At 60.0% G+C, this 18,696-nt stretch overlaps 1 protein-coding gene across 1 annotated transcript in view; it reads right to left on the bottom strand.

The window, feature by feature from the left end:
• Window positions 1–158: 158 nt before the first annotated feature.
• The window catches only part of WDR1 (WD repeat domain 1), a 30,781-nt gene continuing 12,243 nt past the window's right edge, over window positions 159–18,696 (bottom strand). The window contains exons 4-15 of the mRNA XM_081089307.1: window positions 16,762–16,909; window positions 15,271–15,451; window positions 12,146–12,223; window positions 11,751–11,831; window positions 11,230–11,463; window positions 10,407–10,494; window positions 8,648–8,804; window positions 7,066–7,153; window positions 4,636–4,746; window positions 3,636–3,809; window positions 2,146–2,290; window positions 159–1,209 (exon numbers count right to left, since the gene is read on the bottom strand). Of these exons, the coding sequence (XP_080945433.1) occupies window positions 1,103–1,209; window positions 2,146–2,290; window positions 3,636–3,809; window positions 4,636–4,746; window positions 7,066–7,153; window positions 8,648–8,804; window positions 10,407–10,494; window positions 11,230–11,463; window positions 11,751–11,831; window positions 12,146–12,223; window positions 15,271–15,451; window positions 16,762–16,909 (1,592 nt within the window). The 3' untranslated portion in view covers window positions 159–1,102. The remainder of the gene's footprint in view (window positions 1,210–2,145; window positions 2,291–3,635; window positions 3,810–4,635; window positions 4,747–7,065; window positions 7,154–8,647; window positions 8,805–10,406; window positions 10,495–11,229; window positions 11,464–11,750; window positions 11,832–12,145; window positions 12,224–15,270; window positions 15,452–16,761; window positions 16,910–18,696) is intronic.

The raw sequence follows: 18,696 nt of genomic DNA, 5'->3' as shown, positions 1-18,696 counted from the left end.
GTGGTCGGACAGAACAGGACCCAGTGTCAGCCCCTTCCCCGGGGCCTCTCGCCCATCGGAAGGCGCTCCTAACAGTCCCAGCGCCTGAGCCTGAGCCGCCTCCCCTGACCGTGTGCCCCAGCCCCAGGGGCCCGCCACACAGAGTCAGCGATCCACAGTGAAGAGAAAAGATATTTAATCATCTCTCGCTCTAATCTCGTAAAGCGCTCAGTGTTTTCACAAGTGCGGGGGAGGGATTGCTCTCAGCAGCATTACCAGTGATTCCGACACACGCAAGAAAACTCCAAGTCACCGGGCTGATGTCACTTTAATTTCTGCACTGAAAAAGAAAGGTGCGACGATGACAGCGTACAGCCACTCATCTTTACCTTTGACTTAACCTTTGCTTTGGGGGCGGGAGGGGGAGAGAAAGGAAAACGTGGAAGGATGACAGGGGCATGGGGACCAGGACCCCTCAGTCCACTAACAAGGGCTCCTGGAGACATCGCCCTCAACCCAAAAGCTAGTAAACAAGACAGGCAACAGTTAAGACACATTAAAAAAAAACTAAAAAAAAAAAAAGAAAAAAGAAAAACAAAAAACCATCATGGTTCATTCTTAAAATCAAGCACAAAAACCGAGAGTGGATACGAGGTCCCGCGGGCCCGTCTGCTTCGAGGCCTCTGGGGGCGACGCACAGCGTGGCTCACGCAGGGAGTGACCGCGTGACACCCGGGCCACGGCACTCGGCCTCGCTGAGCGCAGGTGCCGCTCCCGGTGCAGCCCGCCGGCAGGGGCTGGGACTCACCTCCCCAACACGCGGCAGCCCGGGAGCGGGCTGTGCTTTGGAGGCGCTGCCTCTGGAATGTGCCCCGGGCTGCGCTGGGGCGGGTTGAGTTACGCTCCACACACTGTTTAAGTGCTCACTTTATTTCTCATGTGCAAACTGTCACTGCCTAAAGCTTTCAGAAGGACGTGTATAGATACGGACACCCTGCAGAGGCGAGGGTCATTGGGATGGGCCCTGCTCCGGGGCGGGCCGGGGCGGTAGAGAGTTAGAGGAAGGCTGTGTTCTGCTGCACTTGAACTCCAGTCCCTGATTCGGCCGTGCGGAGGCGGGTCCTCAGTAGCTGATTGTCCACTCTTTGACAGAGGCATCGTGGGAGGTGGTGACCAGCGTGTGCTCGTCCAGCCAGGCCAGGCTGCTGACGTGGTGGAGCCGGTGTGCATCTGAGGAGAAACACGCGTTAAGGGAGGGCCAGCTGCTCGGCCCCTCTGCACACCTCGGACGGGGCTGACGGAGCAGCCTGTGGGGCCGGACTCCATCGCTGTTAAGGAATCTTCTTCCCCTCGTTTCAGAAGGACCCGGGGCTGGGATGGAGGAGAAGCGGGCGTCCCCTCCGCTGGCACTGACCCTCGGGACATTGCCCTACACAGGACGACCCCACCCGGGGTGTGAGCCACAAGGGACAGTGCCTGTGACGTGGGCTGCTGCCTCATGTGGAAATGACATGTCGGAGTAAATAAAATTAATAATTAAAAATAACTTCCTGTTTTTTAAACGTGGCTGCTGGAAAATTTAAAGCCCATCACGGCCCACAGGATGGCTCTCCTGAGGCTGCTGTCGCAGAGTGCGAGGCCGAAGGGGGTGGGGTGGGTGGGGAAGGGAGGAGGCGAAGGCCTGAATGCTTGTCCCCAAAGTTTCTAAGCTGAAAAGCTAATCTGGCTCAAGGTGACGGTATGAGAAGTTCAGGCCACGGACGGGAGCAGTGCTCTTACGAGATGTCCCAGAATGCTGCTGCCGCGGGGCAGTGAGAAGTCCGACCTGGACGAGGCCCCACCAACCACGCTGGCACCCCCACCTCGGGCTTCCCCTCCAGAGCTGTGAGCGACTAGTTCCTGTTATGTGTACGCCCGTGTGGACTGATGCGGCAGCCGAATGGACTCAAGAGCTGTCAGAAGCCCGACTCAGCACGTGGCCTGCGTATGGAGACCACTTGCTACCATGCCTGCTGTCGGTCCCTGAGTGCCCAGCTTGGGCCCACAGAGCCTGGCTTGATGGGGAGGAAGGAGACACGCCTTCACGGGGTGGCCTCCCCGGAAGGACAGAGGGGACACTGGAGCCCTGGGGCCAGCTGCCTGGGAGCCGATGGGTGTGAGAGTCACCTTGGATCTTGACTCTGGTCTCGGGGTCACTCAGGGTCCAGACGTACACCATCATGTCCATGCCCCCGGAGGCAAAGTGCTCGTTGTCTGGTGACCAGGCCAGGCAGACGATCTTTGCATGGTGTCCGTAAAACACATTGTTCTCCTAGTGGCAGGGTAAAAAGAGGCAGCAGAGATCAGGGTTCAGGTCAGGGATGGATCCTCACCAACCCTCCCAGTGACCATGAGCGCCAGGTGACGCCTCCCCCTTCTTGGTCTCCTTGTAAGAACCCCATGAAGTCCCTGCTACTTGAAGATGCAGCCCAGCATCAAGCACCGGCCACCGTCAGAGCCCTCAGCGCAGCGAGGGCAGACGGAAGGGCCTGATCAGGGCACTGCGGAGATGGAAGGCATGAGGCTCCTCCTCTCCCCTCCTCCCGCCGGGGCTGGGGCTGGGGCCGGCCTGGGCAGAGCAGAAGGCTTTGCATGCGGCTACTTCCAGAGCGTGCCTCAGCCCAAAGCTCTCTCACTAAGGGGTTGCTAACAGTATCCCCTCTTGCCAACCCCCACAAATGGCCCGAGATTGTCTCTCTCGTTGGCCTATGCCGGCCTCTGTGGATTCTCTCCCATGAATTACTCAGATGTCTTAAGGCTCCTAACAGGCAAACGAGACCACTGAACACGTGATCTCGTGGCACCAGGCAGAAGGGCACCTCCTGGGGGTGGGGCAGGGTGGTGTTTATCTTGACAGGTGAATGCCAGCAAACATGTACTCTTGTTCACATCTGTCTCTTGTTATGCGTACATTTTATAGCGGGATAAAAATGTTAATGGGAGAGTCTAGCTGGTAAATTCTTTTAACTCTGCTGTAGCTTTCAGAGCTGTCAGTGTTGGGGGTGGGGGTTGCTGGCAGTGGGGAGGCCCAGGGACTGGAGACCTGCCACCGTCCTGTCCTGCCCACCTGCCTCTCACCCCGCTGGGGACCAGGTCTCTCTGAAGCACAGTCCCCTTTGTGGAGCAGGACGGGCACCGCCCAGGGCAGCTATGCTGTGAAACTGTAACTCTCACTCCCACGTGCAAAGCACCCTCGGCTGCTCCGTGTGCCCTGGCGACTGGGTCCTCCTCCCCGCCCACCTCCCAGTGTCCCCCAAGCGCATGCAGTGCTGGGACAACCAGCGCTCGTCTTTCCTGGACCCAGACAGTGATGAGCCGAGAGAAAAACTGAGCCCAGGCCCAGTGACAGAGAGAACAGGCCTCAGAGGCCAGGAGGGCACTTCGCCAGGCCCAGCGAAGCCCTCTGCGCCCTCACAGCAGCCGCCGCCCAGCTCCCTAGGAACTGCCTGTCTCGCCCAGACCACAGCTCCCTGCAGGTTCTGTCCCCGTCAGTCTCGCTCTAACAGCAGTCGCCTGCTCCCGTGCACCCATCTGGTTGGTGACAGGAGGGAAAGGCCATGGCCCCACCCGCCACCCGCACCGCCCAGCACGGGGACACAGGACAGACTGCCACTCACCGCGTAGCCGTCGGCAACACTGAAGACCGTGACCACCTTGCTGGCGTCGCACACGGCGAGGAAGGCGCCGTCGTGGGAGTAGGCCAGGTCAGTCACGGGGCCCTTGGCCTCCAGGAGCTTGCCCTCGTCCTTCAGCGAGGAGCCCAGGATGGAGTACAGGCGGACGTTCCCGTCCTGCAGGGGTCAGGGATGGGACAGTGACTCGGGAGGTGCTCCAGGGAGCGGCCCTAGGCACCCCGATTCTGATTCTGTGTCTGGGTGCTCAGGAGTCTATTTTACAAACACTCCAGAAATTTCCAATGAGGGCTCCCAGGCCAGGCTCTGAGAACACTTCACACTCGGCAGCTCCTTCCAACGCCTGCTCCCTGGCGAAACCTCCCTCTGCCCAGCTCTTTCAAAGGGCTTGTGCCTGCCATTCAGCCCACTGGCTGCCCCTAAGCCCCAGGGGTCCTTGGGTCAGGGGTGCCCATGGCCAACCTCTGTCCAGCTCCCAACAGCCAGAGCCTCCAGGAGGGGCCTGGGCATCTGTGGGTGGTTCTGCCTGCACTCAGGGAGCCTGACCAGGGTGGATACACCTCAGGTGCCTCCCCTTCAGGGCAGGGAGCCCTCAATTTTATGTCCCTGGGGCCTGGCACTGAGAAGTGTAACACTCACCGGAATGGATTGGCGAGGGTGAGCACATGGGACGGAGCTAGAAGAAGGGTGGTAACAGGGGTACTAGTAGGTGGTGTCCCTGCAACCGCCTGAGGCTGCCCCAGGACAAGTCAGGGCTCAGCCTGCACTCAAGGCAACTGGGCTACCCGTGTCCCAGAGGCGGTTCAAGGTCCCCTGGGTAGGTCTTAAACGTCCCTTCCTTGGTGCCCTGTGCTGTGTGCACAGAACCAGGACAAGACCAGGGAAGCCCTTGGGGACTGAGGGTCATCATGGAGGTGTCCCTTGCTGGTTCCCAGGGGCCCAGTCCCACACTCACAGCCCAGGCACCCAGGGCAGAGGGCCTTACCGTGGCCCCGACAGCCACCATGTCCCCGCTGGGGTGCACCGCCACCACCTCGGGCTCGTAGCCGGGGCTGTCGATGCTGAAGCACTTCTTCTGGTCCTTCAGCAGGACGATCTGGAAGCACAGGCAGCGGTCAGAGCGCGGAGCCTGGCACGCGGCTCCGCTCGGGTCGGGGCTCCCTTTCTGACCTGGCTGGGGGCGGGCCGTGCGGGCCAGCCTCAGGCCTGCGACCCTGTTTATGCTTCCTCCCTCGCCAGTCAATGGGACGGCGACAGGTCCTCGTCACAGGACTGCAGCGAACACCGGCCGTGAGGCCACGCCATCACCCCACCGCCACCATCACCACCACAGCACCTACTGCCCGGGAAGCTGACGATGTGTGCACGTTAGCGCCCCAGTTACTCAATCAGCCCCCACGCGCGAGGCCGAGCCGCCTCCCCTGATAGAGGGAGGGGCCCTGGGAGGCCGGGCTGCGGCAGAGCCTGGGGACGCTCAGGACTCCCGAGCAGTCTCAGTTCTGGCCTCTCAGGCCCCAGGAAACACCCTTCGTGGGTCTGACCTGCTGACTGTGAAGCATCCAATGTCGTCACAGTGCGTCTACACGGCCTGGAGCGACAGTGCTGGCCCCCCATCTTACAGAGGAAACGGGGCACCAGGCTGACGCCAGTAGGCGGGCTCTGCCCTCCCGTAGGGCCGCCCCAGGAGGGGAGCACGGGACAGACGGCTCCCAGGAGGCGGCCTGGAGCTCCCTGTGCACCTCTCCGGCCCGCCACCCCAGCCTCGTTCCTCCTCCTCTGATGGCGACAGAGTCCGGGGGGAGGGGGGGCGGAGGGGGCTGAGTGCGTGGGTGTCTGGGCCCTACGGCAGGGCCCTGGGGACAGACATATTGGGGCTTGATCCCGGCTTGGCCACCACTGCCTGCGGGGCAGCTCCTGAAGCCCGAGTCTCAGCCCCCTATGGCAGTGGTTCTCAACCTTCTGGCCCTTTAAATTCAGTTCCTCATGTTGTGACCCAACCATAAAATTATTTTCGTTGCTACCTGATAACTGTAATGTCGCTACGGTTATGAATCGTTATGTAAATATCTGATACGCAGGATGGTCTTAGGCGACCCCTGTGAAAGGGTCATTCGACCGCCAAAGGGGTCGCGACCCACAGGTTGAGAACTGCTGCCCTAGGGGGTAAGAACCGTGAAGACAGAGTCCAGGGCACAGGTGAGCGCCTAACAAAGCAGCCAACCAGCAGCTGTGCCCATGGAGCGAGCCCACCTGGCTGAGAGCTGCAGCCCCGAGTCGCTGGGAGGCGGCGGGATCATCTCCCGTGCGCAGCGAGCACCTGCCACGGCCCACAGCCCACTCCCTCCTGCAAAGGCCAGGTGTTCAGACACAGGCCTGGAAAGCGCCCTCTCAATGGTGAAGCATCCGCCTGCTCATCCAAGACCCTCGCCTTCCGGTCCCTCCCCCACGCGGCCCAGGCGCTCCAAGGCATTACTCCTGTCCCCCACTGACCACCTGGCCGTTGCAGTAATTGCCTGGCAGGAAGTCGTGTTATCTAGGACACAGAATCCATTCTCCCCGAAGCAATTAAGCTCACAGAACAGGGAGGGGCCGTGGATGCTGAATGGCAGCTTCTTTAGCAGGGTTCACCACTCCCGCCAGCAAGGGCACAGTCACACCTGCCTTCCTGACCCCCATGCCGGGATGCCCAGGTCTGCTGGGAGCTGATGTCTGCCACAGCTGTACAAAGTGGGTCAGGCCTGGGTCTCAGGCAAGGGCATTTCATTCCAGAAATTCCAAGAGAGAAAGTATGTAGGGACCTCAACCAGAATGAATGAGGACCAGGCTGGGGAGCTACAGCCGCAAAGCCCTCCCTGGCTTGGTGCCCCTGCCATCAGGTGGCCTTGGGAAGTCACCAGATCACCCCGGCTTTAGCCTCCTCCTCGAGAGGCTTACAAAGGTGCAGGGGCCAGACAGTACTTCCGCTAACCCTCCCGGAAGCTGTCAGTGGGGGAGGGAAATGCCTGAGGCCACACAGCGCCAGCACTAGAGGGCTGGCATCATGAACATGAGTGAAGACACACAGCCCTGCTCTGCCTCTCGGAGGCCTCACAGCAATGCACACACAGGGCCTGACGCTCAAGTGCAGGATCTGATCAGCTACCTGAGCTCAAATCCCAGCCCTGCCCTTTGCCAGGTGCACACTTTGGGCAACCACCTGCCCTCTCTGTGCCTCCGTTTGCTCATCTGGAAGAAGGGGACGACCCCACACGTAACGGACAGGACTGCTGAGTGAACATGCTGAAGGCCAACAAGGGCCAAGAGCTCAATAAAAAGGTCTGCTCGAGCCACTGTCCATGGGACAGGACGGGATAGGATTCAGAGACGGGACGCTGCCCAGCTGCCCGCCCTGCCAGCCAACACGGCGGGGCCATACCTGCCCGATGCACACAACCACCGTGTATCCTCCAGGGCCGACAGCCACGCACTTGGGTTGAACGTCCAGTTTCACCACCCCCTGTCCGCTGTCGGAGAGAAAGAGCGTATTACTGCCATGTCTGGGGGCTCGGGTAGGTGTACACACACTGACTGCAAACCCACAGCAGCTCTGGAGGACATGCCGCTGTAACCCACTGGGGGGCGGGGGGGAGGGAAGGGGGGTGGCCAAGCACGGGGGGAATGACTCAGAGTCTGGGAGAAAGCTGGAAATCACAGGGGGCGGGGGTGGGGGCCTGGGGAAGGATGATGAGAGGAACAAGGGGAGTAATTTCTGCTGCTATTTAAAGTGGTTAAGTACCCGCTACCCCACCGCACCCTGTCACTGCTCTGTCTCCCCATCCAAAGACCCTGTTTCCTGGGTGCAGACAGTGCTGAGCTCTGCCCCCTCATCCCAGGCCATGACCAGCCTACTCAACAACTCACTGTAAAATACACGGTGTCCCCCAAAATGCACACACGCGCTCTGAGTAATTATGAAGGCTGTGATTACTAAAATACATTTCATTTTCAAAATTGAGCTGTCAGCTGCTCCAGGGTGTATACATTGCTTTAGGACACCCTGTATAACCCATTGTTTTTAATGGGTAAAAATTGTGTTCTTACTTTCAGCTGATACTATGAAAACACATTTTAGAAAAATTTGCACACACAAAAACTTCCTTGAAAATAATCAACTGAGGAAAATTCCATGTAACTGGGCCAGCGTGGGGTCCCAAAGGCTCAGGGAACAGGCCTGTGAGAGGGAGGCCAGGCTGTGGCTCTGCCCGCCGAGGGTTCTCTCACCCACCGAGGCTCAGGGGCAGTGCGCCCCGAGGGGAAGGCAATGCTGGGGTCACTGGGCAGCAGGAAGAGGACTGGAGCCTGGAGGCCCGGTTCTGGGGTGGTTTCTGCACTCATCCTGGGGCCTAACTGACCACAGTCCCGAACGGCAAGCGAGGCCACAGCACGCATGTCTACTATGATGGGTGCCGTGCCCAGTGTGAGGGTCACCAAGACAACTGACCTCCAGGAGCCTGCCACCTCTGGGAGGATGGTGGCGTCTACACAACTAACCGCAGAGTGAGGTCTGGGGTGTGGGTGCTGGAGGAGCCTGCCTGCGAGCAGGGACAGGACACCCCTTCCTCCTCGCCTGGCTCCATGGACTGCCAATCAATGTACCAGGGCAAACCGAATGCGACCCTGCTTTTCACTCACATCTCCCAGGGCCCGCCTGTCCGTGGGGCACCTGCCATATGCCAGACACCCTCAAGGCCTCACTGGTGCCAGTCACCTCGCCTTACTGATGAGGAACAGAGCCGAGGAGGGGGCATGGCGAGACCTGGCCGCCGGCCTCCCAGGCTACACCTGGTCACGGTCTGCGTGCACCTGGACTCTAACCCAGCTCCTGGCCAAGAGCCCAGCAACAGAATGAGTGCCCAGGACAAGAAGCGAAGAGGGAGGAAATGCTGTGAGAGTGGCGACTGGGCAGGCACAGCGCCTTCTCGGGGCGGAGGTACATCCTGGAGCCCCGGGCAGCTCACCTGTAGTCCCGCAGTGTGAGGTTGGTGTACCGCACCGTGTCGTCCATGCTGCAGCTCACCAGCTGCCCGGACTCGTCCACGGTCATCCTGGACACCTGGTTCGTGTGGCCCTTCCCAGTGAAGGAGTCGTTCTCCCCGGTCTCGGAGTCCCAGTAATGTGGGGGGCGGTTAAGGAAAAGTCGGACCTCCAGAATGGGGGGCTGGAGGTGCCCACAGCCAAAGCCTGTCCCAGGCAGCATGTGAGGGACAGGACAGTATGCACTGGCCTGAGGCGAGCTCCCCGTGCACATCCGCGCCTGAATCTCAGAGCCGTCCAGGTAAACCAGCAAGACTGCCAACCCGACTGCAGGCCAGCGGGCCATTCATAACCCATCGGGCCAGTTCCGAGCCCACTATGCCTCCTGGACAGTGGTGCACAGGCCAGCTGAGCAGGTCACAGAACTGCGCTGAGTGAGCAGTTATCAGCACAGACAGATCACAACCCAACTACAGAGGCCACTGCTGTATAACAGCTAGCGCTGTGCTCTGCTCCTTCTGGAACCTGCTGTGGAGCCCATGTCCACCAGCAGGAGGCTGGCCGTGCCCCGCTGCTCAGCAGATGGACACCAAGGTGCCCCAGGTAAAGTCTGGGCCGACCCATTGCAGGGAGGCGTGTTTGTGCCCTGTGAGCGCCAGGTGCTTGGGTGTGAGGTGGGTTTTAAATTATGAGATTCTGCCTGTACATCAGTGAGTGAGCCTCTCATTTCCAATGAAGTTAGTTCCCTCTGGGAAGCTGGTGTGCACTCGCGCTGACTCTTGTGATGGGGACCCCAGCCCTGGACCTGGCAGGAAACAGAAGTATGGAGGGTAACGTGTGTACACTGACATGGGGTGGGGATGAGTGGGTGCCGGGAGGGCAGAACCCAGGCCAACTGAAGGCAGTGGCTGCACAGACCTGCATACCCACTAGGAGAGGCAGGTTCTAGCACCTTCTCTCCCCCCCTGGACATATACCCCCTTTCCCTGCATCTCCTTACATGTAATGGGGCTGAGGGCAACTTATCTGCTTCCCTCTCTTGGGACTGCGGAGAGACTGCATGGGTCTCACGGAAATGACAAAGGTCTGCAGACAAGAGGCTGTGGAGGCATGAGAAATGGGGAGGCCCGGTGAGCCCCTTCCAGATGCAGCACAGACACTGGGAAACTGTCTACAGGAGGGCAGCTCAATGATGCCCCCAACCTGGGAGCCAGGCCTGGGTATGGGCACCTAGCGGTCACCCTGCAGACACCTGCTCAATGTTCAAGACGGTCCTGGGAGGGGGATTACCAGCCCCAGGCCACAAGCACGGGGTGGGTGCGTGGAGAGGTGAGGAAAGGGCGGTCACACATGCGTCTAGGGGTCACCTCAACTGCTGACTGGAGGAGGGAGGCTCGGGTTGGTTCCAGCCCCGCTGCCCACAGGGGCTGTTGACCTTGGGTGAGGCACTTCGGCAGTCGAAACTGGTTTTCCCATTTCTAAGCTACAGGGCTCTACTAAGAGGTTCCAAGTCCTTTTGAACCTGAGACTCAACGAGTGGATTGCTGGGAGAGGAACGGGCCAGGACTAGTCACGGACGGGGAGCACCACTCAAGGCTAGAGGGAGAGGTGACCCGCCAGGTCACGGCCATGGTGCTCGAGTGGCTGCTGACAGCTGGCTGGCCTTGCCTCTGGCACCATCAGAGCAGGAAGCTCCACCTCACCCGCCAGCAGCCCCCGAGCCAGCTCTGAGTCAAAGGATATTGATGTGTCCGTCATGGCTCCCGGAGTAGATGTAGGACTTGCCGCCGTTTTTATGCACCGTCAGGCACTGGATTGATTTGCTGTGACCCTGTGGAGGAGGCAGGGGGGGAGCTGAGGACACGCCAGCCGGCCTCTGCGACTTCCAACTGCTCCCTACCGACTCCGCCCGACCCCGAGTGCCCTGGCAGAGGCGGGTCTGCAGTGGGTGGCACCAGGTCAGCCCGAGGAGCTTCTGGTCGGGCTTTAAGTCTCCTGAGATGAAAAAATCACTGGGGCTGACAGCGGGAGGAGGCAGAGGGCAGGCCTTGGGGATCAGGGACCAGATCCAGGTGGGGTCCTCCCGCCCCTCCGCTCGCTCCCTGCTGCCCTGGCCCCCAGTCAGGCACTTAAGGCCTCCACACCTCAGGCTCCATCCCTCCTGCGTTCACCTCCTCACAGGACTCCAGTCCCTCATGCCGGTGGGGCTCCCCATATGCAATCCCATGTTCGAATCCCACACAAAGTCCAGGCCCACCTCAGGCCACCTGGTCCTCCTTGAGGTTTCCCGGGTCTAGGAGGGTGCTCCACTTACCCTGTCTCGGGGCTCTGGGGGTCACAGCCCGTGAGCCCCTAACTGAAGGAGGCTGAACCCCTCAGGACAGGAGGAGGAGACAAGAGGAGGGCTGAGGGCCCCTGGCCTCCCACCTTGCTAAACACACATTCCCCCCAAACAACCAGCATCCTGCCACTTTACCAGAGCCCCGGGCCCGCCTCCCATTCGCCCCCCCCCCCCAGCCTCTCCCTTTCTGCCTTACACAGGCAGGCGGATCTGGTGCAGCCTCACCTTGATGACCCGCAGGGGTTTGCTGGGATTGTTTTTGTCCAGGTAATTGATGTACCCAGACAGGGAGATGCTGAGCAGGTGGTCCTTCTGCCACAAGCAGCCCAGCTGCTGGTCCAGAACGTTGGAGCCCATGGTGAATGTGGTGACGACCGAGTTCACATTGACGTCCCAAATTTTCGAGGTTTTGTCTCCGGAAGCAGAAAGCAAATGAGTGCTATCAGGACTCCAACTAATCTACTCAAACAAAACGGTGTGCCACGTGTCAGAAGTTCAGTGGGAAGTGGCCTCAGAAAGCAGCCCGGCCACAGCCCCCACTTCCGAGCAGGGAGAAGCAAAACCAGAGTGGGGGGCATCCGGGGCAGGGACGGGGCAAGTGTCCAGGCCATGTCACCCGCTGGACGTGACCCCGAAGCTCTGTGCCATCACCCGACTCTGAAGCTTCTAACTGCAAATCTGTTCGGTGAATGCAAACCGGCGACCATGACCACAGACGAAGCCACGAAACACAAGCCCATACTCACAGCATAAATGCCTCCGTCGTGAGCCTTGCTCCCGCCCAGGGCGCACACGTTCTCTCCCGTCTTCCCGTCGTAGATGTGTATCTTCCAACAGAGGGAGGGTGCGGGTTACTGTGTGCATCTCAGCAGCGTGCGTGCTGAATGCTCTTCCTGATCACTGTTCTGCCAGCTCCCGACTGAGACTCAGAGAATTACTCGAAGGTTCTGCTCCATTTAAGAGGAGACAGAGCCGCGTCTCCCGTGCTTTGGTGACAGCCCGTTCCAGGTGGGAAAGGGGAGATTCCTACGTCCCCACGCTGAGACCGGCTTTAGTGAGTCTGTCTGAACAGTCACTGAGGACGATCAGAGGAGCCCCCCTCCAGGGCCCCCACCCCGGCCCGGCCCGGCCCGGCCCTCACCTGGCCGTCAGCGCTGGCCGTAGCAAATCTGTTCCCGTCGGGAGAGAAGCGCACGCAGTTGACGAAGCGGCTGTGGTCCTGTGGGAAGGGGACGTCACCCACCGCGGACAGGAGGTCCAGGAAGCTCTCTAGGCAGCACATGCCTGCCTCACAGCTACTGCTGCTCATGGAGCCCTCAGCCACAGGAAGACCTCGGAGCTCCTGACGCAGCGAGGGCTGGCTCGGCTCCTGCCTCGGCCCAGGCCCAGCTCTCTGCCTGGAAGGCTCCTGGGCACCCCCAGCCAAGGCTCTGTCTGCTACACCGTGTTCCCTCATCTGGGGGGCAGAACCACCCTCTCCCCTCTTCCCCAAGCAAGCTCAAGCCCTAGCCCAAGCCCAAGCCCAAGCCGTGCCTGCCGTGACGGCGAGGCCTCCTGTCCGAGGCCCCAGGCCTGGCCCAGGCCCAGCTCAGCTGTGGGGTTTGTGCTTCTGGCTCCTGTGCCCGCCGACCCCTGCTCTAAGGGTGTGTGCTGTTTCCTTCAGTCCTAGGCACGTGGAGCTGGAGGGCAGGGGTGCCCGGCAGGGGCACCCACCCACTGAACCAAAGTGAAATGGATTCCAAGTTCCAACCCGGGCTCTCAGGCCTCGACTGCCCTGCCTTCACTGCCACACGTCCACCATCCTACACTCACTGCGAGGGGCCTCGGGGCCTCCAGGCACCTGTTACAGGAGACACCAGACCCGAGAGGCCAGGCTGTGGGGAGCAGGTCTCCAGTTTCCCATCCAGAGCTCTTGGCTGAGCCAGCTCTGGGCCCCGAGCAGGAGGCTGGCAGGCAGGGGCCCCTGGCGGGGAGCCACCTGAGGTCAGATCCTTAACTACTCAGGCCACCTGCAACTACTCTGCTGTCCACTCCAGGCTGGAAGGAAGCCAGCCACACAACAGGGCCGACCCTGTCCGCCCTCAGGGCCAGCGATGTGCAAAGCCAGGGGCAGGAGGGTCTGAGACATTGTCTCCTCCTTCCTCCCAGTCCTCAGGGCAGCCCCGAGGTGAAAGGAAAGCTCTGAAAACAAAACCACAGCTCAAACCCGGGACATCTGGCCGGACGGCCAGTTCTCTCGTCCCTGCTGCTCCAGGTTTTCTCCATAGAGTGGACAAGGTAGGGGGGCTGGGTGAGGGGGCAGGGCTCCCTCCCTAAGAACTGGGAGCTCGCCACAGCGGAGCGGGCCTCGGGGCCTCGGGGTAGAACAGGCTGTAGACGAGGCACTGAGCCACCGATGGGCTGTCATCAACTGCAGTTTCACTGGTTCCCAGAGAGAACAAAGCGCCCCCCATACAACCTGGCTCACTGAAGTCAGGACGCCCTCCTGAAAGGCCCTTGCCCTCCCCTCCTGACTCCACACGTCCACCGCCTCTCCTCTGAAAGGCCTGCCCCCCAGCACCGGTCCCTGTCTCCTCAGTCACAGCACTCAGCTGCCCCCGACGCTGTGGGACACGGCCCACGGCAGGTGCTGATGTGGCCCTGTAGGCCCGGGAACCATGCAGGCTCCCGGGAGGGGCCTCACAGACAAATGCCACTCCCACTCCAAGTCCCGGGTGTGGGTGGCTTTAAACACTCCTCTCAGCCTTTCCTGCAATTGGAGCCAAGTGTCCAGAAGAGCAGGAGACTGCTGTCTGCTCCTGAAATAGCCCATTAACCTAAAGAGGGAGGGAGCCCCAACAGTCCTTTAACCAACTAGGGGGGCTAAAAATAGCCCTTCCCGCGGGAGGGGCCGGGACAAAGAAGGAACGGTCTGGGCAGCATCTGGGGCGGGTTCCAAACTTGAGCATCTCACGGCCGCCCAACCTGGCCGCCACCTACTGGACTGGGCATCAGCCCGGTGGGGTCACAGCACGAGCTGTGGGCTCAGCCTCTGCGGCTCGATGTGGAAGGTCCTGGAAGGCTGGTCCCCTCCTGCTGACCTTTAGTCACCGCAGCACTTACCGAAACTCCCAAAATCCTCCTGTCATTGCCTCCCCACCCCCATCTCCTCCCTCTCACCACTGAGAAAATGGAGGCGTGAAGCAATTAGGTGATGATTAAGTCAGGCACCCAAGTCCATGTCATTGACAGGACAGACCCGGGCTCCACAGCCTGATTCCGTGTGCACAGGTGGACTAGCCACAGCTCAGGTGTCCCCTCTGGGAGCACTCCCTGGTCCCACGCCTTGTGCTCTGGTCCCGAGTGCCAGGAGAGAAACAGGCTCAGACACATGTGCCCACCATCACCTCCTCCCTTCAGGGCTCCAAGACGCAGCTCCTCCCTGACCTGGGAATGCCGCCTGGCCCTCCTTTAGCTGCTGCCCCTCCCACACCTGGCTTCCCACTCTGCCAGGTCTCCCCTGTAGGGCACCTGGAGAGGCAGCCCCGCGCCCTTCACCTGCCTCAGCTGTGCCGAGAACAAAGAAGACCGCCCTCCACCTACCTCTCTTGGCACCAAAGGGACAAAGGCTTGTTCTAACCTTCCTTAGGCCACTCGCTGTCCAGCCAGCCACCTGCTGTCAGCCAAGGTCAAGCCTTTGTGCCAGCCAGGAGCACGTGGAAAGCTGGGACTGAGACCCCACATCCTGGGGCATTTCACCAGGGCATTTACAGCATCTAATTCCTCTCATGTGCCACTTACAGGTGTGTCCCTGCCCCTCACCTTTCCGGGAAGGCGCTGGAGACAAATCTGAATGTCTCTGGAGCCCCACTGCCTGTCACCCTGGTGGCTCAGCTGGTCTCAAGATGGCACAACCGGAGAGCAGGGTGACGTCCGCCAGCCCTGGGCTCCCTTGCTAACACAGATGCAGGCCAGGATGCTGGTCTAGTCACATGGCTCATAGGTGCTCGGGCTCCCACCCCAGAATGCACACTGCCCCCCAGGACGAAGCCCGGCCCTATGCAGGGCTCCTCCTGCTGAAACTAGAACATCCACGCCGTCCTAGGGCAGGATTAGGAGGACTGGGGACTGTGTGGCGTCCCCTCACAAACCCTGCTTTCTGTCTACACACCGATGGTGTGCGCCGTCACCTCTGCCATCAGCATCTAACAGGTTTAGGCTCCACTGGCTTCAAATACAAACCACGAAGTTCACCCAAAGCCACCCTCCAGAGAGACGTCCACTTACGCCAATGGTAAACTTGAATTTGAATGGTGGCCCCTCAAAGAAGGCGGCACAGTTATCGTCACTGCCCGTCACCAGCCGGTATGGCCTGATCTGCTTGATGTCCACGCTGTTGATGACTTTGTTGTGTCCCGTGATCTCACCCACAGAAGAGCCACTGTCCCACAGGAAGACGGCTCCAAACCTTTATCCAACGAGAGGAGCCACAGGAAAAATAATCAGCCCTGTGAAGCTCGATGAGACACGGCAGCTGAGTGTCCAATTCAGCCCCGGCTCATGACCATACTTCACACTCCCATCCAAATCACACACTGATGACACTGCGATTTTGGCTCTACACAGTATTTGTCGAAAGCATGGTGACCACGTGTCTGCAGAAGAGGCCGGAGGTCCGTGTTTGTGTGGCCCAGGGCCAGCAAGCCTCCCTGAGAAAGCCTCTGCCAGGGGACCAGTTTTATGGTTATTTTCCTTACTGGGCAGGACCACGAAATACACCGGCCATCCCCTCCGAGAGGAGATGATGCCTTGCTTTCGGCTGGCATTTTGTGAAAACGTATTGTTTTGGTTACTATTTGCAATCTAATGAAAAAGAATTTGTTAAGACCAGCAAGAATGATTTGAAAGTCCAGCTGGTGTGGCTCAGTGCTCGAGCATCGACCCACACACTACGAGGTTGCCGGTTCAATTCCTGGCCAGGGCACACATGCCCGAGTTGCATACGGGCATGCAGGAGCAGCTGATCATGATTCTCTCTCATTGATATTTCTACCTCTCTCCCCCTCTCCCTGCCTTCCTCACTCAAATCAATAAAAACATTAAAAAAAAAGAATGACCTGAAACTCTATGGAAGAACTAATACCTACCACAATACACATTACAGAGGCTCCCAATAAGGGAGACAGGCATATGCCTGCCAAGTTCAAGTCCTGGAGGGCAGCCGTGGCACCCCAGAGGAAACCCTGACTGCACTTGGAATAAGAAGACCAGGGCTCCTCGCTGGTCACTAGACCTGGGAGTGCAGCAGCCACTGAGGGCCACCTACTCAGTGTCACGCACCCCATCTTCCTTAGTGAGGGGACCTGGGTGATGTGCGCAGCTGGGAAATGTCGGTCTCCCTGGCAGCTGCTGGGAGGGACCCAACCCTGCTCTGAGAGAGCTGCATCTCTTTCACTGCCTCCCTTTGCCGCTTCCTGTGCTGGAAGGTGGGCATGATGGCGGCAGGAGTTCTAGGACTCCAGAGACAGGCAGACAGGAGGTGCCTGGGCCCTGAGACAAACCGAGGAGCTCACCCACTGTTACCTGTCACTGAAGCCCACCATGAAGGAGCCGTGGCCCGTGCGGCTCACACCTCTGTGAGAGGCTCAGCGCCTGGCACCTAGGGGGACTGGACACACACTCGTCCCAGCTGGCACACTGACGTCACCGCACCCTCCCACAGGGACACCCGGAAAGAAGATCAGGGGACATGGAGGGGAGGGCCAAAGCCAGACTCACTTCTCCCTTCCTTCCCCGACCACGGCGATCCTCTTACTGTCTTCCGTCCAAGCAATGTCCTTGATCTTCCCAGAGAAAGGCTGGTACTCGTACTTGAGGAGGTGCTCCTTCTGCGTGGTATCCCAGATCCGCAGCTTCCCAGACACATCTGCGGACATAACGGGTGGCGGGAGCCCCGGTCACCACGGGTCCAGGGCTGCAGAGCTGTGCAGCCTGGCACAGGCCTCCTGCAGTTGGCCAAGGCCGCCTGGGAGGAGGGGTGTGGTGTAGGTCAACGATCCCCAGCCACTTGCTGACCAGCGCCTGCTGCCTCCACGAGGCCCACTGCTGGGTCTGTGCCCCTCACCAGATTCCGTGATCACCACATTCCAATAGGCAATAGGAAGCCCAGGGACACAGGTGGCAAACCCCAGGCACCATCGCAGCCTCGCTTTATGACCATCTTTCTTTCCTTGTAGGGGACCTAAATGACACACGAGCCTCAGTAACTAACTTCCTCAACACTGGGGACCGGAAGTTCTTCCAGGGCACACGGTGAGTATAACAGTGACACCTGTCTCTCTCCTACATGGCCCTGTGTTACTAACAGAATCAAGGCGCATAGCTGGGCAGCCGGGTGTGTGCCAGGCATGCGTGGTGGCCCCCATGGGGGTCTGTCAACCCCACTCCCTCGAAGCCCCACTGCGCCTCAGGCAGTCAGCAGCCTCACTCATCACAGCACAGCCCAACCCCACGACTCAGCTGCAGTGAGTAAGCCTTATGTGAGACACACAGGGCGGGTGTGGGAAGGAGTGGTACTATAGACAGAACGGGGTGCCAGGCCTCGGATCAGTGATAGAGTAGCAGCCCCTCCCTCCCTGCCACGAGTCAGCCACCACATTCCAAGCACCAACCCCCACACGCCCCTCCTGCAGGAGCTCTGAATTCCCACATTCGCAGGAAAAAGGGAGGCCTTGATGCTAAGACTGGAGGCCTAACTCCTCAGTCTGGAGGGACCTGGGGAGCCCTCCCAGCAGGTGAGCGGGTGCTGTGTTCCCAGGACACCCTTCAGCACCTCACTAACTGGACAGCGGTTCCGTGAGAGCTTTGGTCCCCTTCAGGTGGGGCCCAGGGGAGAGAGAGCCACAACACCCCGATGCAGCCCTCTCCTGGGCAACTCTGCAGCCCGCAAACACCTATGACCTTGCCACCTCAGGGGGAAGCGCCAGCGGGAGGGCTTCCCGGACACTGACGAGTGGACAGGCGTAAAGTCTCCCCAAACCAGCCCTCGGCACACCACAGGCTCTTGTTAGATCATCACAACTCGTCAGTGAGTGAGCTAAGGCGCCACAGGAGGCCCCACACTTGAGAGCAAACATCTGGCATCTAGTCCAGCTGTGGGACAGAGAGGAGACACGCTGCCGTCTCATGCACATCAGTAGCTGAGGGGCTCCCATGGGCCCTGGACGCTTTAGTCCCTTCGCTGAACAAACTGGCCGACAGTGTCAGGAAGGGTTCGCACGCACAGGCAACGGCAGGCCGTCCAGGGACTGCGCTGAGCCACGGAGAACACAGCCACAGCACAGCCCAAGCACCCACCTGCACACAGGCCGAATCCTGCTCCCCCACCTCCCTGGGCTCCGCACGTGGCTGGCCTGTGCTCCACTCCAAGCACTGCCGTCCTCTCCCCACTGCCTCCCCGGCCAGACCAGCAGCCTCCTCCTCAGCCCTGCTTGCTCATCAAGTTCTTTTCAGAAGCAACTGGAGCCAGAAAAACACATCGGGCTGGAGACCAGGCGCCCGGGCCCCATCTGACGAGGGCAGCCCTGGTGCGGTCACCAGAGGATGACGAGTGCCACGGGTGCCAAGCCTCATACTGAGTGCACAGCAGGTACGGGAACGTCAGCCAGAGAGCACAGCGGACAAGCACCTGCCGGGGGTCTCAAGGGGGACAGA

Source organism: Myotis nattereri, assembly GCF_964212035.1.
Source record: "Myotis nattereri genome assembly, chromosome: 1".
In the NCBI taxonomy this organism is placed as follows: domain Eukaryota; kingdom Metazoa; phylum Chordata; class Mammalia; order Chiroptera; family Vespertilionidae; genus Myotis; species Myotis nattereri.
This window is presented reverse-complemented; position numbering and strand designations above follow the sequence as displayed.